The 23911-nt window shown below is 39.0% G+C and overlaps 1 protein-coding gene across 1 annotated transcript in view; it reads left to right on the top strand.

Annotated features, from left to right (window-relative positions):
- The window catches only part of Pcsk5 (proprotein convertase subtilisin/kexin type 5), a 410777-nt gene that overhangs the window by 321408 nt on the left and 65458 nt on the right, over positions 1–23911 (top strand). The window contains exons 23-24 of the mRNA XM_033757658.1: positions 10366–10572; positions 11614–11682. Coding sequence (XP_033613549.1) covers positions 10366–10572; positions 11614–11682 — 276 coding nt within the window. The remainder of the gene's footprint in view (positions 1–10365; positions 10573–11613; positions 11683–23911) is intronic.

The raw sequence follows: 23911 nt of genomic DNA on the forward strand, positions 1-23911 counted from the left end.
TGTGTGTGTGTGTGTGTGTGTGTGTGTGTAATATTTCTTCTGTAGTTTTTGTTTGTTTGTTTGAAAGGATGTGCTTAATGCATCTTCTTAAACATTTACTGCATCCCTTCCATATCCAACTTAGTATATAATTGTGCGCCATGGAAAATACTATGAATGTTAGCATGATACTTATCTTTGGGGCATTTATAGCCTAATAAGGTTGCTTTTCTCATGTATTACAAAATGAGGAAATGCTAGATGAAGACCACCTGACTGTGGTCACCCACAGGCGGCAGAAGCAGCACATTTCCAGGTCTAGTGAGTAGAGGAGGCTTTCTGGAGACAGCACTGCTTCTCATTCAACAGGTCCTCTGCCTACTAAGAAACCAGGGCAAGAAGAATTAGTACAGAGTGTGGTGGTAGAGGTCTATAATTCCAGCACTCTGGAAAACTGAGGCAGGAAGATCCAACTTCAAGCCCAGACTGGGAAACTACTTAGTTACTTAGCAAGACTGTCCCTCAAAATTAAAAAAAAAAAAAAAAGAAGCTGGAATGTAGCTCAGCAGGAAGGCTCTGAATGCAATCCCTATTACTGTGAAACAAACAAACAAACAAACCTAAGGATTTAGCTCAGGGCAAAGGCAATCCCCAGCACCCCAAGGAAAGGGCTGAGGGTACTGAAGAGGGAGGAGGAGGAGGAGAAGAAGAAGAAAAGAAGAAGAAAAGAAGAATTACCACAGCAAGTATAGCGCAGATCTTGATGAAAAATACCAAGAATAGATGACTCTACTGAAGAAGCTCTGTATCTATAAATGGAAGCTTAATAAAAGCTGGGAAATCCTCTAGCTGAGGAGTCCCCTCTACCCACATAAACCTCTCCCACCAACGTGTGGTGTTATGGTTATATCTGGATGTCCCCGCAAAGCCCCATGTACTAAAAGGCGGGGCTTTTGAAAGGAGATTGTATTATGGGGGTGACATAACTGACTTGCTGTTGGAAGGCAGGGTCTGGTTGGAAGAGGAGGCCCCACTGGGGGCATGGCATGGTGGGGTGTGTCTCCCCTCGGCTCCCCTTAGCTGTTTCCCCACCACCATGAGGTAAGCAACTTCTCCTCTACCATGGTCCTCTGCCACACTATTATTTCTTGGGAGCCTGCTGACCATGGATTTAAACATAAGTCAAAACAAATCTTTCTTTAAGTTTTGGGTATCAGGTGTGTGTCTCAGCAATGAAGAATGTAACTAAGACACATAGAGATTTCATCCCTGTTGATCTGGGGATTTGTTAAGGTTTAGGTGTGAATTCTTATGGAAATGCAGATCCCCAGTCATGTTGGAGAACATTTGCTCTAAAGTCTCTTCTAGATTTATCCTCTGCCAAACTAGACCCAAAGATAAACTCATTCAATCACAAAACAATTATAGTAAGCAAAAGATCGACAGGAACTTGATAAAGTTCATGTTCAGAGTTCCTCAGCCTTTCTTCCATCCTTTCTGGTAGTCCTTTTCCACATGCTCATAATCTTCCACTTTCCTTGCCTCCTGCAGACTTCAGTGACTTCAGACTGGTCCACTTTCTCTTCTAACAAAATTGGCTGCCAAAAAGTGCTCTAGCAGCCACTGGTTGCTCTTTGGCATACCTGATCACCAAGTGGATCCTCGTTCACTTCCTTGAGTCTAAGCTGTGGTTGCACATCATGCCATGGAAATGGTACCTGCCAAACACTACCCAGCCATTCTACTACTGGAACCAGCTTCTCTTACACACTATTGTAGTCATTTAAATTTGGCGACCCTGAGCAAGAAGCTAAAAATTATGTACAGCTTTTAAGTCTCTGAGCTTCCTGAATTATCATCCATAACTAAATGAGCTGGCAAACTACTGAGACTATCAGCAATATGACTTATCTTGACATAATCCTGCACCAGTCTTGTGGGGAAAGCTGGCCATGGACAAGAAATCTGAAGAACCTCTTTTTGCAGGGTCTGTATGTTTAAGAACAGAGGCCCTTCAGATCTCTGTCCTTTCTTTTGTTATTTTTCCCACTACCAGTGATCAAACCCAGGACCTTGTGCTTCTGAGGCAGACATGGTGCCACTGAGCTAAATCCTGGCCCCAGATCTCTGTCCTTTAAATGGAGATGATAACAATCCAAATGATCCAAATAAAAAATCTATGTCCAAACAATAAAAACAGGATCAAATGATATTTCTTCTGTTTTTTTAAAATTTTAAATTGAATTTATTGGTACATTCTAGGTAGACAGTACAGTTACATTCATTACTGGGATCTTGTACCTTTACATGACAGGTCTTGGTTCTCATTTTTTCCCCTTGTCCCCACCCTCCCTTCACACCCCCCTCCCCACCTTCAAACACTTTAATTCCATTTTTAAATTTTCTCATATTTTTTTCCTATTCACTTATTCCCCTTTCCCTGTTCTTCTCACTGTCCCTACACCTTTGGTCCTTTTATTCCTATTTCATGTTGCTAATTGTCCTGTTAGGATCTTGAGTACTATTTTAGTTTTTCACACCAGAGAAACTAGAGAAACTATTCAGTATTTACACATGTGTGACTTATTTATTTCACTTAGTAGTATATCCTCAAAATTTACCTGTGAATGAATCTACTTTCTCATTCTTTATGGCTGAGTAGTATTCCATTTTATAGAAAACCCACATCTTCTTTATCCAGTTTCAAACTGATGGGCAGATGGGCTGTTTCCAAGTTTTAGCTTTTACAAACTGTGTCTCTATAAACATGGGTGCGCATGTATCACTGTGGTATGATTCTTTTAATTCTTTTGGAAAGATACCCAACAGAGGGATGCCTGGGTCAAATGGAACCTCTAATCCTGGTTCTTTGAGGTATCTCCATATTGACTTCCATAGTAGTTGCACCAGTCTGCACTCCCACCAACAATGGAGAAGGGTTCCTTTCTCCCCACAACCCTGCCAACATTTGTTGTTGTGTGATTTCTTGATAGCAGCCATTCTTTGTGGGGTGAGGTGGAATCTCAGTGTTGTTTTCATCTGTATCTCTTGAATGACCAGTGATGTGGAACATTTTTTCATATATTTCCTTGCTGCTTTCATTTCTTTGTCTGAGAAATGTCTGTTCATTTCAGATGCCCATTTTTGAATTGGGTCTTTATATTTGGGGGTGCTGGTTCTTTTGAGTTCTTTATATATTCTAGATAATGTCGTTTGTCTGAGGAGCAGCTGGTAAAAAGTTTTTCCCACATTGTAGGTTGTCTCTTGGTTCTGTTGATGGTTTCTTTTGCAGTGCAGAAGCTTTTTAATAAGATGAGTTCCCACTTGTTGATTCTTTCTGCTAATTCCCGTGCTACTGAGGATTTGTTCATAAAGTCTTTTCCTATGCCAATGTCTTCCAGAGTTCTTCCTAACTTATCTTCCAGCAAGTTTAGTGTTTCTGTTTTAATATTTAGATCTTTATTCCACTTGGATTTTAATTTAGTGCGTGGTGACAGATAAGAGTCTAGTTTTAATCTTTGGCAGGTTGAGATCCAGTTTTTCCAACACCATTTATTAAAGAGGCTATCTTTCCTCCAGTGGGGACTGTCAGCTCCTTTGTCAAAGATGAGGTAGCTGATTGTATCTGGAGTTGTTTTTGTGTCTTCCAATCTGTTTCACTGATCCTCAGGTCTGTTTCTTTGCCAGTACCATGCTGTTTCTATCACAGTAGCTTTGTAGTATAGTTTCAAATTGGGAATTGTTATACCTGCTGCCATGTGTCTGTTGCCTAGGATGGCCTTTGCTATTCTAAGTCTCTTATGGTTTCAAATGAATTTTTGGATTCTTCTTTATAGTTCTGTGAAGTACAGTGTTGGAATTTCAATTGGCATTGCATTGAATCCGTATAGCAGTTTTGGTAGTATGGTCATTTTCACTATGTTGATTCTTCCTACCCAGGATCAGGGGAGATCTTTCCATTTTCTTATATCCTCCTCGATCTCTTTTTTCAGAATGCTGTAGTTTTCAGTGTGGAAGTCTTTTGCTACTTTTGTTAGATTGATTCACAGATACTTAATTTTTTTGGGTGCTATTGTGAAAGGAATTGTTTCCCTAATTTCTTTCTCAGTGTCTGTTATTTGTGGGCAAGAAGGCTATTGATTTTTGGATGTTGACCTTTTATCCTGCTACTCTGCTAAAAGTGCCAATTAAGTCGAGAAGTCTTTTGGTGGAGTTTTTTGGGTCTTCAGTGTAGAGTATCATATCATCAGCAAATAATAACAGTTTAACTTTTTTTTTCCTATTTTTATTGCTTTAATTTCTTTCTCTTGTCTAATTGCTATGGTTAAAGTTTCCAGAACTATATCAAAGAGGAGTGGTGATAGTGGGCATCCTTGTCTGGTTCCTGATTTTAATGTGAAGGTTTTCAGTTTTTGGCCATTTAATATGATGTTGGCTGTTGGTTTTTCATAGATAGCCTTTGTAAAGTTGAGACATAGACCATCTATTCCAATTTTTTGCAGGGTTTTTATCATGAATGGGTGTTGAACTTTGTCAAATGCTTTTTCTGCATCTCTCAAGAGGGTCATGTGGTTCTTGTCCTTTACTTTGTTAATATAGTGTGTTATATTTATTGATTTACATATGTTGAACCATCCTTGCATCCCTGGAATAAATCCAACTTGGTCAGGATGTATGATCTTCTTGACGATCCTCTGTATTCTGTTTGCTAGTATCTTATTGAGGAATTTTGCATCTATATTCATTAAGGAGATTGGCCTGTAGTTCTCTTTTTAGGTACATCTTTCCCAGGTTTGGGAATCAAAGTGATATTTGCTTCCATGAATAAATTTGGAAGTATTGCTTCTCTTTCAATTTCATTGAAAAGTCTGAAGAGTAATGGCAGTAGATCTTCTCTAAATGTCTTGTAAAATTCAGCAGTGAATCCATCAGGAACTGGGCTTTTCTTTGTTGGTAAGTTTTTAATTACATTTTCAATTTCACTGATTGTGATTGGCATGTTTAAAATGTTTTTATCTTCTTCATTCGACTTTGGTAATTCATAAGTATCTAGAAATCTGCCCATTTCTTCTGTGTTTTCTGTTTTATTAGAGTACCGGTTCTCATAGTATGTATCAATGATCCTCTGGATTTCTGTGGGATCTTTTGTGACTTCGCCTTTTTCATTCCTGATTGCATGAATCTGAGCCTTTTCTTTACTTTTTTTTGATAAGGTTTGCTAAGGGTTTATCAATTTTATTTATTCTTTCAAAAAACCAACTCTTTGATTCATTTATTTTTTGTATCATTTTCTTAATTTCCATTGCATTGATTTGTGCTCTAATCTTTATAATTTCCTCTCTTGTTCGAGCTTTTTTTTTTTTTTTCTTGCTCTTGTTTTTCTAGGAGTCTAAGAGTCATCGTTAGGTTGTTTATTTGAGCTTGCTCTGTTTTCCTAATGTGGGCATTCAGTGTTATGAATTTTCCACATAGAACTGCTTTCATTGTGTCCCATAGATTCTTGTATGTTGTACTGGCATTTTCATTTATTTGTAAAAACTGTCTGATTTATTCTTTAATTTCCTCTGTGATCCATTGATTGTTCAGGAGAGTATTGTTCAATTTTCATGTGTTTGTGAAGTTCCTATGGTTTCTTATGCTATTGATCTCCAGCTTTAGTGCACTGTGATCTGATAATATACAGGGAATAACTTCAATTCTTTTGCATTTATTCAAACCTGTTCTGTGAGCTAGTATGTGGTCTATCTTGGAGAATGACCCATGTGCAGCTGAAAAGAATGTATATTCTGATTTTGTGGGGTGGAACACTCTATAGATATCTAATAAGTCCATGCGTTCTAAAACTTGGTTCAGTTCTAGTATTTCATTGTTGATTTTTTTGCCTAGTTGATCTGTCTATTTGTGATAGTGGGGTATTTAGATCCCCCACTACAATTGTATTAGTGGTTATTTGGTTTTTTATGTTACTTAATATTTGTTTTATATAGTTGGGGGCATTTATATTTGGTGCATATGTTTATGATTGTTGTTTCTTCCTCTTGGATTGCTCCCTTTATGTGGATGTAGTGGCCTTCTTTGTCTCTCTTAATCAGTTTTGGTTAGAAATTTGCTTTGTCTGCAAATAAGATTGCTACCCCTGCTTTTTTCTTGGCTCCTGTCGCATGGAGAATTGTTTTCCACTCTTTCACTTTCAGTCTATGGGCTTCTTTTTGCACTAGGTGTGTTTCTTGTATACAACATATTATTGGATTTTGCTTCTTAATCCATTCTGCCAATCTATTTCTCTTGATTGGTGAATTGAGGCCATTGACATTGATAGTTATAACATTGATAGTACTGACTTATTATTGTCATGTTATTGTCCTTTTGTTGACTCTTTTTATTTTTTGTCCTTTCCTTTTAGTTTCCTTCCTTGGCTATTTGATTTGCTCTGTTGGGCCTCATGGTGTCATGATCTTCATTGTCTTTTTCTAGGATATTGTTTAAAATGCTTTGTAGTGCTGGTTTAGTATTCATGAAGTTTCTCAAGTGTCCTTTGTCGTGGAAGTATCTTACTTCCCTGTCCATTTTGAAAGAGAGTTTTGCAGGATACATCAGTCTTGGTTGTAGTTTGTTTTCTTTTAGGACTTGAAATACTTCACTCCAGGCTCTCCTTGACCTGAGGGTTTGTGTTGAAAAGTCTGCTGTGATTCTGATGGGCTTTCCTTTGCATGTGATTTGTTTCTTTTCTCTTACTGCTTGTAGTATTTTGTTCTTCTGTTGGGTTTCTGGGATCTTGATTATTATATGTCTAGGTTGTAGAGTTTTTTTGATCGTGGCTAGTTGGTGTTCTATATGCCTTGCTTATCTATGTGTCTAATTCTTCCCCTCTGTTTGGGAAGTTTTCTGTCATTAATTCTTTGAACAGCTTTTTTAAATCATTTGCATTTTCTCCTGGTACTTCATGGATACCTATCAGTCTTATGTTATTCTTCTTTGCATCATCTAGGAGTTGTTGGATCGATTTCTCGTGCTCCCTTACTGTTTTTAAGAGACCTCTCTTTTCATGGTCACTGTCTGCTATCCTATCTTCTATATCTGAGATTCTATCTTCACAATCTTTTATTCTGTTGCCTACACTTTCATTAAGGTTTTTAATCTCCTGGATATCTGTTTGAATCTTTTGGATTCCATTTCTTTCCTATGTTGGGTGTTCATTGTTTCCATTTCTTTCTTATTTTGGGCCTTCATGGTTTCTATTATGTTCCTATTTTTTTTTTGTCTATATCTATTTTTTTTGTCCTTTTCTGTTCTGGAGTCTTGAATCATGTCTTTCATTTTGCTCGCCATGTCTATGGTTACCTGGGAAATTATTTCTGTTTTGAATTTTTCTAGAGCTTGATTGATTAGTTTTTTTACTTCCTGTGCTGTGAGTTCTGAGTGTCCTGGTGTTTCACTATCAGACTTTTCATCCTCCTTTGCCCTACTGTTTGCCATTGGTGGACCGGAAATCTGTTTTTGTGGCTTGCTTAAGTGTTTTCTCATCTTTATTTTTGCTGTTGTGTTGTCTTTGATTCAATTTCTGGGTCATTAAATCTTCCTGATATCGAAGCATCCCAATCTTTGATTCTCTAATGACTTACAGACATTCTTATTGTCATAGTTGAGAAAATAACTCATTAAATCAATCCCTATCCTTCATCCCTATCGATACAATCAGGACCATAATAGCATCAATCACCACCCTTTATAGCCCGCCATGCCTCTGCAGAGTGTGTCCAAGGATTGGCTCAATCAGGGGATCTAATAGCTGGGGGGGGCGGCGATGGTGCTCAGCGGCACCCACGTGGCTACCCTCCTGGCCCTGTGTCAGAGCCAATCAGTGGCGCCCCCTGGAAATGGTGCAGCTCCAGAGGAGGCCTGTAGTTTGGGCTGGGCTGAGCAACAGAGGTGGCTCTGAGTCCAAGCCAGGGTGATGACGCAAAACTCCAAATAATATTTCTTCTAATACTCGAACCTGTTATGGCTTGTGCCTGGATGTCCCCCCAAAGCCTCATGTGGTCATGGGTGGGGCTTTGGCAGAGGTGGCTGAATCTAGGGTGTGTGACACTAGGGTTGATTCATAGTGCAATGTTAGGATAAAGGAAATTTAGATTAAAGGTGGTGTGAGTGCTACCCACCCTAAGTAGCCTGGATAAGATAAAAGGAGCAGAAAAGCACTGTTCATGTGCCTTGCTTGCTTGCATTTGCTACCTCCTGTCCACTGCTATAAACAATTTCTCCTCTTTGATGCCCCTGGCATGTGTCACTCTGCCTTAGAGCCAGCCAACTATGGGCTGAAACTTCTGCAAACTGTGATGTAAATAAAACCTTTCCATCTTTAAATTTGGGTGTCGGGTATTTTGTCTCAGCAATGAGAGCAAAATAACTAAGATAGAGCCTGTCATTGTTTAAATGTTTAAGATTATTAATATAAGTGAATGTAAAGGAAAAGTGAATATGGCCAAGTACAAATCCACTCTCTCACTCATTCATCAGTTATTCAAAAACTATGTGCTCAGGGAGCTTCCTGGATGATAGGCTGTCTCTGGCCTTCTGGATCCTGAGAGGATGCCCTGCAAAGGTGTGGGCGATATAGAGCAGCCACTGGATAGAGAGGTAGGCCTTCTTGCTGCTGTCCCATGGATTTTGCTACTTACATTAGAGAAATTGTTGTGCTCTGAAAAAGCAGGATCAATTGTGAAGGAGTCAAAGTGGAAATAGGATTTGCTAAGGTTTCATGAAGGGGCTGCAAAAAAACATAACTACATGACTTGGAGGGCTGACCCTCTCATGTCTCCTAATGTCCCAGATTTCATCAGATCAAAGTTCTGTGCTCCATAATCTTGCTCTGTAGCTATGTTATCACCAAACGCACTCTACAAATTCCCAACACTCTCCTTCCCTTGGAGGACAATGGTCTTCTGAGTCCATCTTCAAAACTACTGATACCTTTTTCCTCCAACTGTATGGTAGCTCTCTTTGTTTTCTTAGTCCTGTAGGATCCAAAGGACTTCTGGTATGAAATTACAATGAGAAAAGTGGTAGCTTGAGAGCCTATAATCAGACGATGTGTTTTTAAAATTATATTTGATAGCCTGAGATGGGAGGGAGAAAGAGAAGGGGAAGTAGAAAGGATCAAGATGCAATAAGGTATATGTACCTCACATTGAATGTATATACTATGTTTCACAAACATACACTGATAAAAAATTAAGGAAAGTAAAATAAAAATGGATTCGAACTAAGGATTTGATTATACAAAAAAATCTTAGGGCAAATATTTGAAAGTGCTATACCTATAGGCAAAAATTAAGTATCAGTGAATTGGTCTAACATTGCACTGACTTTCAGCTTCTAAGCTTGCCACAGGAATGGAAGCTATCTTTATTCACAAAGTCAACAGCTTTGTATCTTGAAGGGCAGTGGCTTAGGATCTCCATGTGGTGGATCACATGGTGGATGAACACTAGTCCCCAGTTATTCTGCGTAACACAGATTGCCTGCTGCTCAGAGGCAGGGACATATGGAAAGTCCAATTCAGAGAAGACAGATGCCCTGAGTATACTCAGCATAAAAACTGTAGGAGGCCGGGAGTAGGAAACCTTCAGGTGCATCCACAATACTCATCTTACCATTGATTTGTATATTTCTGCCTGGTTATAATCTTTGGTAACAAATTGTGATCTTTTGTTACTGATTAGATTTTCCCATTCTTTCCAAGCACAAATTCCCATAGTCTGTCCTGCTGAGGTTATGGCAATTCTTTCCTCACAGAGTCCAGTGTTGAAGGAAGCCAGGAGCCCCCACAAATGCGTGGACAAGAGACAGAGGTGTACTTGGCCTAATGCTTCAGTAAGGCCTCATTATCAGACTTGGTAGCTTGGCACCAATTCAGAATTTAGTCAGTTAACAAAAGTGTACAATATGGATAACAATCCCAAGTCTTTTTAAAAGATTGAACTTTCATAAAGTGTGTCCATCATTAAGCATGTGTTTATTCTTATGGGATCTCTGGAACCCCCAAATCTAAGTTCCATAGATACCAAAGGAAGCCCTAGGAGAAGTAAAGCATATTTTGAATTGTAGTTATTCACAGAGCACGGTTTGTGGTTTTGCAATGACATCCCAGATAGTAGATGCTGTTCATTTGACTATATAAAAAATTGAAAGATGATCCCCTGCAAGGAAAATTTTTCAATGACAAGGACATAGATATTGAACTTTTCATTAAATCCATTCTTATACTTCTGGTCCCTTAGGAATAAAAGCATTCAGTCATTTCTTTTTTTAATAAAATGTCTCACATTAGCTTTGTGGCTGATTTTGTACATTTTCTATCTTTCCATTGTCCCTATAACTGGTCAGACAAGCATGGCGGAGAGCACTTCCTGTACCAGGGCGAGTGTCGAGAGAGCTGCCCAGTGGGCCTTGCCCCTGCCGAGGGGCACATCTGCCTGCCCTGCCCAGACAACTGTGAGCTTTGCCACAACCCACACGTCTGCACCAGGTGCATGAATGGCTACATCCTAGGACCCACCAACCATACTTGCCAGAAGCTAGAATGTGGGCAAGGTGAGGCTGCTCTGGGCTGGCCCAGGATAGGGAGGTGGGGAGAGCAGCTGTGCCTACCCCTGGACTTCCTGGAGACCAGGCTTAACCTGTCTGGGCTTAACCTGGAACCTTCAGACAACTGGATGACTCCTTAGCTTCCCCTGCCTCTTCCCATGCATCTTCTCCCTGGCTTCCCCAGATGCAATCCAGGATCCTAGGAGCACAGCTTTTTGTCTTCACTGGGAGATGTGTGGAGCAGATACGGTGGGGAGAAAATTAGATTCGTATCTGAAAGTCATGTCCGATAGTTTTTTCCTTCCCAATTACTGCATATGGAGCAAGACTAATCTATTTTCTCTCTGCCTTGGTTTCTTCATTTATGAAAGGGAGAGCATAGCAGCACCAAGATGGAGTCACTGTTATAAACCAGTGAAAACAAGCTTCCTCAAAAACATTAAGATAGTCTAATTGTCTGTGTTATTGGCTTTGCCCAATTTTTATCTAATATGGAAGAGGGAAATTAAAAAACAGCACTTAGAATTCTCTCTCTCTCTCTGTGCAGAAATGCTACAGACTATTGCTCTGCTCTGTATAAGAATTATGCCTGGTCTGGTGCTCAAGAAAGCTCCAAGATGTTTTTAGAATAAAAACATTCTATTTCTCTTTAATGTTAAGAAACATAATAAAAGAGTTTAAATTTTTTTTTAATGTTTTGGTAGGACAGATGAAAAGAGATATGGAGCCTGTTCATTTATATACACAATTGTATTTTCCCAGAAGCAGAATTGATTTCTTTAACAAAATCTACCAGCATGACTTCTAAAGTAGTTCCAGGGAATATGGTCCAATTTTATTCTATTTATACCCAATCAAGCTAATCCAATTTATTAAATTGATAGAACATGATAAAGAGGTAAATGACATGTATATCCTCAAGGATGATTTTGGTTGCATAGTTGCTCTATGATTTAAAAATAAGCTACACACCAATATATTCTCCTAACAATCGATGTGTCTCCACTTAATGGAAATAAGGTGCTTTTCATTCCTCTCCCTGCTCAGGTGAAGTCCAAGATTCAGACTACGAGGAGTGCTTGCCTTGTGAGGAAGGCTGTCTGGGGTGCAGCTCAGGTATGTCACCTTCCTTTGTTGCTTGAAGATGTGAAATGTCTTTTTTTCATGTATCTTCATTCTGCCGTTGCTCCGGAGAGATCTCTTGTCCTTGTCTTCATCGTTGCTACCATTAACTAGGCTCACTCCAATAGAGTCGTGGTGAGGGAATGCTTGCTTCTGCAGTGAGAGTAGGGGATGGGGGGACTTTCCAGCTGTTAGCTCATTGGCAAAGAAACCTCTCAGAAGCCATGTCTCAAGGTGCCTGAGACTCAGCCACTTCTTAGCTTCTCAAAGCGACAAATTTTGAAGATGAACAACGAATAAATGTAAGCAAAGAAATTTCTTAGTACTCTAACTCATTTCTTTAAAACACAAAAGCTTTGGGTAGAGAGATGAGGAAGTGTTCCTCTGTTGCCCGGACCCGAAAATAATCCTTAGAGAGCAATGCGCAATGGTGACCACGGCACTGAGATCTCCTTCACGCAGTAAAAAGCATTAATTCTTCATTTCAAATCAGCACCTCCTACCTTCTCTCCCTCTCACTAGCTGTGGTAGAAGAGGTGGTGGGAACTGTGTGTGACACATAGCATCACTGAATTGGATGCAAAATAGGGATGTGACCAAATTTCAAGTCACATTTTGAGTAAGTTCAGGCAAGATATAGAAAGTAGTATATAGAAGGGCTGGAAATTAGCCCAGTAGTAGAGCAGTTACCTAGCACGTGTGAGGCTCTGAGGGAGGAAGGAACTAGTTTAAAGGATCTTTGGAAGGAACCCCCACTGAAGATTCATAGAATAATTCACTTTCTCTTCATGAAACCTCTGTAAAGGCCTAAAATGCTTCTAAAACTTTAATACACTTACAAATCATGTGCAGGACTTGTTATCCTGCAGCTTCTAATTCATCAGTTTAAGGTAAGTTTGTGAATTTGTGTTTAAAAAGCTGCCCAATGAAGTCAAACCACTTATAGAATGGCAAGGGGTTAGTTGAGCTGGAATGAAGTAATCTTTTTACTGGCTCTGTGTGTGTGTGTGTGTGTGTGTGTGTGTGTGTGTGTGTGTTTGTGATCCTTTTAAGAATTAAGAAAATCTACTAGGCAAGGACTTAATAGTATCCATTAATTTATCTAATGCCTGTTAGCATATTTCCTTGCCTTAAATGGAAAAGGTCTATTTTTTATAATATCTGCAACTACAAAATAGAGTTTCTAGAAACTTGAATGCCATTCTTTCATTATTTTCCACTATGAGATGTGGCTCATACTATAGAAAGTAAACTATAATAATAAAATGATCCTCAGAGTAGATTTAATGGTAAAAGGCTAATCATCTAGGAATCAAATGTACTAAAGTACTAAAATAAAAATATGAACAATTTCTTTATGAGTAGTTTTATTATGTATTATATGCCATTAGATATATATCATTTTTGCTTATATATGCACACAAGCAGACCCCAGTGCCTCTTGTTAGGTGACTGATGATGTTTCTGGAGCAGTCAATGCTGTTTTTGCCATTATGAATTCACTTTTTGTCTTTTCAGGCCCTGTTTTCCCTTTTTCATATTCTCTGGTCTGTGTTTAACTTATTCAGTCATGAACTTGTGTCACTGCCATCACTGAACCTCTGAGAGCCAGGACAGCAGAAATCTTGAGGTTAAGATCTCTCTCTCTCTCACACACACACACACACACACACACACCCTACACGGACACCTCCAGCTGCACAAAGATGCTAGCACAGACAGACAACACACAACAGTAAAATGCAAAAGCAAACCAACCAAGTGAGCTGACTTGATTCACTTGACAAAGTGCTATTGAAAAGTCTGGCCATTCATGCCTTCACACTTTGCCAAGGCTGGGAACTCACAGGGGACACCACGGGGTCCTGTCTGTCATGAGCAGCATCCATGGAATGCAGTCTGTCCTGAGGCTGAGTACAGAACTGCACTGGGGCCGCCCAACCCCTGAGCTAAATCCCTAGCCCATGACAAGAGCTTTCTAAGTGACGCCAATTTTCATATCTTAAATTCTAAAATTTGTCTTACTTTATAAAGGCTGTATTTACTGGGCCTTGTGTATTCATGGAATGACTCAGTTAAACTCATTTATGATCTTATTTCTGAATCCTCTCATAGAACAGATTCTTCTATTTCCCTTTATTTGTAGACTCCTGATAACATTTCTTATTGCTGACTGGTAAGGTATTTGTCTTTCTGCCTAGACACTAAATGACTTACTTGGGAATAAGCTCTGGGACTTAAGCACTGTGCTCCCACAAGAACTAGGAGTGTATCCAGGACATAATAATTGAACAACTAATGTACAGTGTCCCTAACTTATGATGGCTTGATTTATAAAACTTTGAATTTACCATGGTGTAAAAGCAGTTCACATTCAATAGAAACTAAGCAAGCTCAAGAGTTTGAAGTTTGATCTTTTCCTGGCTAGCAATATGTAGAACAGAATTCTCTCATGATGCGGGACAGCAGCAGCAAACCACAGTTCCCAGCCAGGCACACAATCACTAGGGTAATTAACCAACCCTGTACAGTGTTCTGTTTTGCCAACATTTTTGGGTACAAGTATTCAACAAATTATATGAGATATTCAACACTTTACTGTAAAATAATCCTTTTGTTGATCATTTTTCTCAAACTGTAAGGCATTCTGAGCATGTTTAAATTGGGCTAAGCTATGATATTTACAGGTTAGGAATATTAAATGCATTTTCAACTTAGCAGTATTTTAAATTTAAGATGTGTTTATCAGGATATAACCCCACTATAAGTAAAGGAGACCTGTATAGATGTTAATCAGATTGAATGTGAAAGTTGCCCAAACTGAAAACAGAGATAGAAACTTAGATTTGATGTTTTCTCTAATCAAACTTTATATATGGTCCAAGAAGAAAAGAAATCATGCAATACAACACAAGCGATTTTTTTCATGGAATATTAAAACTATAAGAAAGATTTGAGGAAAACATGACTTATTAAATTTTATAATGTTAATAAGAATATGAATTTTAAAAGCAGTGAATAATTTACTGTAGATTTTCCCGAGATTCTTCTTTTGAAACAAAAACATCACTATTTAGAGACAACTTAGTTTTTTTCTGTCTTAATAATATAGGTTCTTCTTTGGACTGGGTCTAAATGATCTCCAGAGGCTTAGAAAAAAGTAGAATCAGTCACTTTGAGACTGATTTTATTTATACTATGTAGTAAATACTTGTGGGGAACACTGGATATATTTCCCAAGTTTCATATTCTTTGCAGATACTTAATAGACTTTAGATTAATATCTAGCTTTTATAATTAAAAAAGAAAAACTCAAGCTCCAAATTGACAGGCAACTCCTTAACTTCTGGATTGAACTATGTCAATCCAAAGAAAGATTTTTCAGAAAAGAGACAGAAAACCAAACCCATAGCCAAAAAATGAGTGTTTTGTCTAGAAGAAGATATTGAATTTGATAGTCCAGGATGAAACAAGGGCATTTTTTCTTATTATGGAGTTAGATTTCTTTTCTTTATCAGGCTGTAAACAAACAGATTTTATATAACATCATTGTGCTCCAAGAGTACCTGATGCCTATTCTTTCTTTCTAATCAGTGCCTTGAATGGAAAGCTTAACAAAGATCTAAGTGTTCTGAGTTCTATTTCTTCAATAATTGAGAGGCAAATGTACTAATTTTACCTATTTTTTTCAGTATGGGAGATTGAACCCAGGACTCTCACAATGGGATACATCGCTAGTCCCTTTTTAACTTTTTAAATTTTGAGACAGGGTCTAGCTAAGTTGCTTCGTTGCCCAGCCTGGACTCAAAGTTGTGATGCTCTTGCCGGAGTCTCCCAGAGTACTGGGATTATAGGTGTGCACTCTCCTGGATGAGGCTCAGACAGACAGAGACAGAAGCAAAAAAAAAAAAAAAAAAACCAGAGAGAGGCTGGGATGCGCCTCAGGGGTAGAGCTTAGTGGGAAGATCCTAGGTTCAATCCCCAGGAATGCAAAAAAAGAAAAAAGAGAGAGAAAGAGAGTGTTTTTGAAGGAGATGAATTTGGTTGTGATTCAGTTCCTCTAGAGAACCCTAATGCAGCTGCTGTGCTGGCTAATGTGATACCAGCAAACTGTGAAGCAAGAAATAAGTTTTTAAAAAATAATATGAAACGAATGACCTTAAAATGTAAGAAAAGATGCTCACTTGTTACCTGGGGAGTGCATCCTAAACCTTCCTTGAGAGACTATTTCTCATCTATCGGATTGGCAAAAATGTCAGTTTACCAGCTCTGTTTATAAGTCTGCAGGGAAACACTCTTACTCATCTCTTGTGTGAAGACAGTGGTAGAACCAACATCACTGCAGGAAATTTGGTGGTAGGTATCACAATCCATCTGCATTTACCCTTTGAGCCCACAGCAACTCTTCTAGCATTTTCCCCTGAGGAGACAGCCACAGGGTGCAAGACACACGCAGCTCCTGCTTATCCAAAGGGATGAGGCCTGAGGCCTGCAAGAGGATGTCTGAAACCGGGCATAATGCAAAACTCTAAAATCTAATGCTTTTTCTGGGTTAAGCCTTTATCACGTACTATGGCTATAACTTTATAATTTATAGGATTATGGAATTGATAATGTGGTTGGGTCGATGTAATCCCACTGCTTAAGAGATGCAGGAGAGGGCTGGGGATTTGGCTCAGTGGTTCCGCCACCTGCCTGGCAACTGCAAGGACCAGAGTTCGATTCCCTGGTAACAAAAATACATAAATAAAGTAAAATTTTAAAAATTAAAAAGTAGTTTAAAAAGAGAGAGATGCAGGAGTGTGTGAGAAAGTACCTGGGGAGGAGCTCTCGTGTCACGATGTCTACAACCCATTCCAAGTAGTTCAGGAGAAAAAGGTGAATCATATAAAATATATCTGTCTATTTTCCCAGTCTTTCCATAAGCTTGAAAGTGAAAAAATTGAAAAAGAAAAAAGAGTTTCAAAAGCACTCGGTGCTCTCAGCTGAGAAAGCCTAAAAACTCTCCAGTATCAATAAGCACACATAGCCCCAAATCGTGGTTTCTAATAGCATTTTCCAATAAATGATGTCAAACCTTTCTGGAGAATTGGCTGATTTGTGTACTGCCTCAGGAAATATACAAGATGAGTCTGTAGCATCCTGTAATGACAAAGTCAAGAAATTGCTAAAAGGAAAAAAAAGACCCACCACAATATGTGGTTACATCCAGTGGACACAGGAGCCACTGAAAGAGTATTCAATGTAAATAAAATGGTATTGGCTATAACCCGGAGTATAAAATAAATATCCATGGGTTTATATTGATGTAAATGAGTGATTGATTAAATAAATAAGTAAATGGAGACAAATCTTCATACAGATAAAATCCAGATAGTTAAACATTTCTCTTTTAAGGAACTAGAGAGTTACTCCCTATTCCTTAAGTAAGGGGTTTGCATGACTTTCTTCCCAGAATACAATATAGAAACAGCAAGGAAAAAGGACTTTGCAATGGAGCAACCCACAGACAGCTCCTCACTCTGGGATTGAAGGGCAGCAGCAGCAGGGATGAATCACACTGGTGCTGGACAGCTTCCATGCAGTGTGGTGCAAATGGTACTTTAACTCTGTGGTCTTCCACCCCAAGTCCACAGCCTCAGTCTCATCACAAGAAAAATATCAGACAGGTCTCAGTAGAGGAGCATTTTATAAAATGCCTGATCAGTACTCCTCAAAAACTGTCAAGTTCATCAAACAAGTCTGAGAAACCGTTACAGGCTAAGAAGTCACAGCGACTAAACAGACTGTCATAGCCCAAATAGGGTTCTAAACAGAATACAAACAATTAGGTAATACCTAAAGAAATCTGAATAAATGGTGAACTCTAGTTAACAATAATCACATTGTCCTAAAAATAGAAGCATAAGGAAACCATTCAAGGGGGTTGAAAATATCTTACATCTAGATTGTTGTCCGACTGCATGGCTGTATGCATGAAACTGTACAGCTATAGAGGGAAAGTGTTACACTTTGAAAATATATTTCAAAAAATTGACTTTAAAAGAAAAATACTTCAATGTGAGAATGGTCTCATCTCTGAACAGTGTAACTAAGGTAGTGACCCAATTGCTAGCATTTATTGATTTCCTAATATCCTGGGTGCTATGCTACATTCTTTAAGTGTTTTATGTGACTCTAAGGACTAGGTATGATTATCGCTCTCATTCTATACGTGAAGAAATTAAACTCAGAACAGTTAAGTTCATCCATCAGTTCATTAGACTGAAATCTCCAAGAGCCAAGGTTGGACCTGGAGAATGCAGGACAAGCAATGATTTTGTCTTCCCTATTCATGTAACAAAAGTTCTTCCTTTCACATTGAAAAACAAAGAATATTTTGCTTTAGAGAATGATAAAAAATAAAAGAAAGGCTTCTTCTCTGTCCCCTTCCTCAGCCATACACACTACAGTCATTGCATGGAGTTTGGCTACAGCTTTGGACAGTGACAAGAAATAATTTGCCAATCCAAAAGTGACACTTGGCTTGATAGTATGAAGATTAATTTGGCGTCACTGCTTGCCCAAAGCTGTCAGCTTTAAGGCTTCCACCTGAAAGGCTCTGAGATGGAACAGAGTGAAAGGGGAGATCATGGTGGTAGCAAGGCTGAGAACAAAGGTGATCATGTTTTCAGTCAGCTCAGTTTCTCCCTGCCATTTCACCTTCCTTCTATTTCATTTACCCCCAGAAGGGGCTCTTTTGCCAACTGGGAAAGTAGTTCTAATATAAGGGTACAACTGGAAGCAGTTATTTCTCTATCCTCTACCATAAATCATATTAAATTCATCATATCATATTAAATTCAAACTCCAGAGTTGTGGCAGGACACAGCTATAATCCCAGCATTATGGGAGGCTGAGGCAGGAGGATCACAAGTTCAAGCCCAGCATGAACAACTTAGTGATTTAGCAAGATCTTGTCTCAAAATTTTAAAAGGACTGTAGCTCAGTCCAAAACCCTGGTTAGTTTCTCTCTCTCTTTTCCACACACACAAAAGACTGTACCTTCCTATTCTGAGATCCTCAGCATGATTGCATGACTTGCTTTGGCCCTCCGTCCAGTTGCCAGTACCCAGCTCCCCTCTCCCCACAAAGCAAACTTCAGATTTCATAGTAAGACAACTAACTTAATTTACTTATTACTCTATCTCTCTACAAAAAATGAAAACATAGATCAGAAAAGAAAAAATATCAAATAGCTCTGAGACATAAAGTTTATCCATTTGTTTTCTAACTGAACAGATGAACAGGGTTTTTAATCAAACCTTGTAGTCTTGGGTCATAATTTGTTCAATTTTTATGCAGATCTCTCTTTGGACCCTTTCCACAAACTTTCAAGGGAACTAGAATTGTGTCAAACAATATTGGCTCCTTCCAAACCAAAGGTATTTATTTCAGAATAAAATCTATATTAGCACAGTATCTCCTATAAATTGGAAGGAAGTTGCTGATTGTAAAATTGAGAGTCACCATTCATACAAAATCCCCTTCCTAGAGACCTGTGTGCAGCCACTGTCTAGCTGTGCTGAGTGCTTGACCTGATGGTGACCAACCATCACCTCCAGGGACAGATGGAGAAGGACAGTTAAGAGACCTCTTTTCTTTAAAAGACAAAATTCAGGACTAGCTTCAGAGAAGGACTAGAATACTAATGCATTCTGAACAGTTTGCTCAAGAAAAGAGAAACAAGATCTGTTAGAAAGGACTATCTCTAAAAATCATATACTTATAATTTTGGCTTTTCATTCATGTTTTACTTTTTCTCATTGCTGAGAAAAAATACCCAACATCTAAAGTTAAAGGAGGAAAGGTTTATTTTGTCTCACAGTTTGTAGAGGTTTCAGTCCATAGTTGGCTGACTCCAAGGCAGGGTGGCATGGCAAAGGGACATTGCAGAGGAGAAACAGTTCATGGTGGGTCAAAGGCAGGAAGAAAGCAAAGCAGTGAAGTAGCAAGCAGCATGTGAACACAGCAATTCTCTTTCTGTCTCTTATATTTCATACCCATGATGGGGCACCATTAAACCTATCCAGAACTTTGGCAAACCAATCAGTGGGCTAATTTAGCAATCACACATGCTTGATCCCAGCATCACACACTCTACATCCAGACACTCTGAAAAGCCCCATTTATGACTGCATGAGGGTAGGGGTGACATCTAGACACAAACCATAACAATTCACTAATGCCTTCTGATTCCCTGATTCTCTAAATGATTCCTCATCTCTCTCAAGTGAGAGTTAAGAAGACATAAAACCTCTAAAAGAGAGCATGGTATTGAAAGAATTTGAAGACATTTTTCAGTTTCTTTGTCTCTTATTCATCCTGCCTTTCTTTATTAATTTATCTGGCAAACATTTAGGACATGTTTCTGTGCTTTCTGCTTTTCTGTCCCTTGTGAACTTTATTCCACAAACAATAGAACTGTATAACCTAACACTGAGCACTGTCATTCACCAGGAATTTTCCTAAACCCCTAATTTGTTTTTTTGTTTGTTTGTTTGTTTGTTTTTGGTACTGGAGATTGAACTTGGGCCCTTGTGCTTTCGAGGCAGGCCACTGAACTGCTGAGCTAAATCCCTGGCCCCCTAAACCCCTAATATGTTTTCACATCCATAATCCAGTAATTTTTGTAGATGGAGAAGTTGAAGATTAAAGACATTTAAAATTTGTCTGCTTTTATGCATGTAGAAGGTGACAAAGTAGTTCAGAAACAGCACATTTGGGGCAATCTTCAAAGCTGGTCATCCCTCTTTGTAGAAGAGGTGGTTGGCTTAGAAACTTTGTAATAAAAATGTACACATTAGGATGAGCAGGATTGTACTATGACAACAAACAACCACAAAATCTCAATGACTTCAAGCAATAAAGCATGCTACCTTATGGATCAGCTGAGGACTCTTGCTCTGCATGGCCCTCAATCCAGGACGAGATAGTCAGCCTCCACAGCTGCAACACAGCAGAGTCAAAGCATTTATGGTAGCTTGAAAGCCTCCCCAGGACATGGCACAGTACTTTCTGTGACATGTTTTTTGCCAAAGCAAGTCATGTGATCATTCCCAAGATCACAGAATGGGAAGGTACAGTCTTTTTTTGTGTCTGGACAAGAGAGAGAAACTAACCTCTGAGAGTATTTGGAACAGTCTCACCATGGCAGTGACTGGAATGCCACATTCTTGCACAGAAAATGCAACCAGCCAGTTGCGTATACAGGTTCTGTGCCCATTCATTCAACCAGTGTTGGCTCAAAAGTACTGTTTTTAAATTGTGTGCATTAACCACACACATACTTTTTACTTGTCATCAAAACAATAGTATAATAGCTACTTATATCACATTTACATTGTATTAGGTATTAGAAGTAATGTAGAGATTATTTAAAGTACATGGGAGGATGTGCACAGCTTACATACAAATACGGTGACATTTGCATAAAGGACCTGAGCATCCACAGATTTTAGTATCTGCTGGAATTTCTGGAACTAAACTTCCTCAGGGATGGATCCCAAATGTTTGCCCACTCAACTTTTTTTTTTTTTTTTTGTACCAGGGATCAAACTCAGGTCCTTACACTTGCAAGGCAGTTGGCAGAACCACTGAGCTAAATTCCCAGCCCCATTCAACTTTATTATGTGATTTCTCTCTGCCCCTCTGACCTCATCTATCACTTGCTCTGGCAGTGTCTTTTTTTCTTTTCTCAAAAGAACTCTTTTGAAGAAGTCTCTCTTGCTTTGTTTTTAACACAACGTAATTTCCCAAAGTATTCTGCTATTTCACTTCTCTGGTCTCTAGCAACTGATGACCTGAGAAAAGGCCTAGTGGCCAATGCCGTGTGGCCAGTAGGTGGACTAGCTGCTAAAAGGACTTGGCCCTGCTTTGTGCTGTCTTTCAATTCTTCATACTGAAAATAACAAAGTGCTGCCACTTCTTGCCTTCATCTGCTGTCCACAAAATGTGTCAGGCCATATGAGATATGTCATATGGAAATTCAGAAAACTCTCCCAGTGTTAAGAAATATTACCTGACCATCTACAGTCTCCTAGAAATGGGGAGCTTGAGATCCTAAAGCTTGTTCTCCATTCTCAGTGGGCTCACAAGTAACTGTGATAGTCAGTTCTCATCCTCAGAAATGCATTAGAATCACCTGGGGAGAAAGACAATGTCACATTGGTACCCACTTCCAATGTTTCTGGTTTAATTGGTCTGGACTGAGGCTGAGGTAAAAGTATTTTAGTAAAATCTCTCTGACTGATTCTAATGTACAGAGTTGAAAATCACTGGGTCTAATGAATATATAAACACATGATTTCAGCATAATATTTAAAACACTTTGGTTGAGGATAGAAACTGAAGGAGAGGTGGACACATTGTGTTATAATAATTACAACTTATTGTTTACTCCATTCTAGGTGCTCAGCTAGGTAGGCACTTTACAAACATGATCTGTACTCTTCAATATAACCCTCTGTGCAAAATCCTTAGTCTCATTTTATAGATGAGAAACCCAATGCTCAGAGAACTCATGTAATTCATCCCAAGCTGCATAGCAATGAAGTGTTAGAGCCAAATTCAAATTTAGACTGCCTGGCACCAAACCTGTAGACCATCCAGAGTAGACTGCACTTCTCCGTCATTTCCTTAGAGAACGTAAACAAAAGTTGCAGAAAGGTTGACCTTGTTGAATTTGTTTCATTCCTGATTACATCCTTATGTTCCTTTATTGAATCTCCTACATTCAAGTTTTCTTTCTTACGGTTATGGGAGAGAAGGACACATTGGTGACACAGCCTACATTTCATTCTAGAGCAGTTAGCTCATTTTCTGAGCTCTTTCTGTCATTATGCTGTTTTCCTCTGGAGTCTGCTATCGTTAAAGTTCCTCCTACTTGGGTAACTGACCTGTGAAGTCAAGCTGGGAGCCAAGGCTGTCTGGATCACATGGGCTTGCAGAAAGAGAACTGAGCCAAGTACTTCCAAAATACACCTAGTTAAACAAAAGACCAGAGTGTGCTCAAGCCCCTCTCCCGGGAATGAGGCATTCGGAAGACTGTCTGCCACTGCTGAAGGCAGTGTGCGGTCTATGACTTTCGCTCCCACTTATTGGGGGCAGGTAATAGCTGGGTGGAGGACAGGCTTTCACCTTTACAGGAGACTAGAAACTGATGTTAATGTGCTTGTGTGATTCAAAATAAGCTGGAAAGCCACTGGCAAATTACTTGATTTGTAATAGTAAAACACCTTCAATTTTTCTGAAATCCCTAGGCCATCAAGACCGCAGCTTTATCTATCAAGCTTAAATAAAAATAACAGTGAGACCAGCAGTGCTGATGAGAAATTCAGATGTTCAATCTTAACTGATTTTGTAGGAATGTGGAAAATTTTACCACTGCTCATCTCTATCTTTTACCACAATGAAAATTTGGGGCAAGTTAAATATACATTTGCTTCTTTCACATTTATAATTGAAAATGTCATGTCAGTTATCTTTTATTTAGCCTTCTAGTAGGGCCCAGGAGATTGTAATGAAAACTAGAAAGACAACTATATTTTGAGTTCTTCAAGAGAGAACAAATAGGCTGTATTATTAATATTAAAATAAAATTTTATTTTATTTCTCTTCATTGCCACCCTTCTCCTTTCCTATCCTAGCTACTGTAATCAAAAAGTCTATATTTAAGCCTACATCCAACTTGTACATTGTAACATGTTTAGTACCTATCACTTGGTAGGCCCTCAGTAAATGTATATGGCTTTTGTACCTGCGTTAGTTGGCTTTTTTTTTTTTACATGATAAAATACCTGAGAAAATTAACTTAAAGGAGGAAAGCTGTATTTTCCTCATGGTTTCAGAGGCTTCAGTCCATTTCCAACCACCTCCCAACAGTGCCATCAGCTGGGACCAAGCCTCATCAGATGAGCCTTTGGAAGGTGCTCCAGATTCAAACTGTAGCAGTGTCTGTTAGCTGTCATTTCACTCCGCAACTCTCCATCTCCCTATGCCACTGCCAAACTGTCATGTCATAGTCCTTTGCCAGATGGTAGGAAGAGCTTCAAGATCCACTAGTTGGAGAGGAAAAAAATTGATTTAAATACAGAGAATCTGAGTGTGGGTGAGGCAGGAGCATCTGCATATTGATACCCAGCTGCTGAACAGGCTGGTCTCCAATAGAGAGGTGGGCCAACAA

This window comes from Fukomys damarensis, unplaced genomic scaffold (genome assembly GCF_012274545.1).
Source record: "Fukomys damarensis isolate Sample0158 unplaced genomic scaffold, DMR_v1.0_HiC HiC_scaffold_31, whole genome shotgun sequence".
NCBI lineage: Eukaryota > Metazoa > Chordata > Mammalia > Rodentia > Bathyergidae > Fukomys > Fukomys damarensis.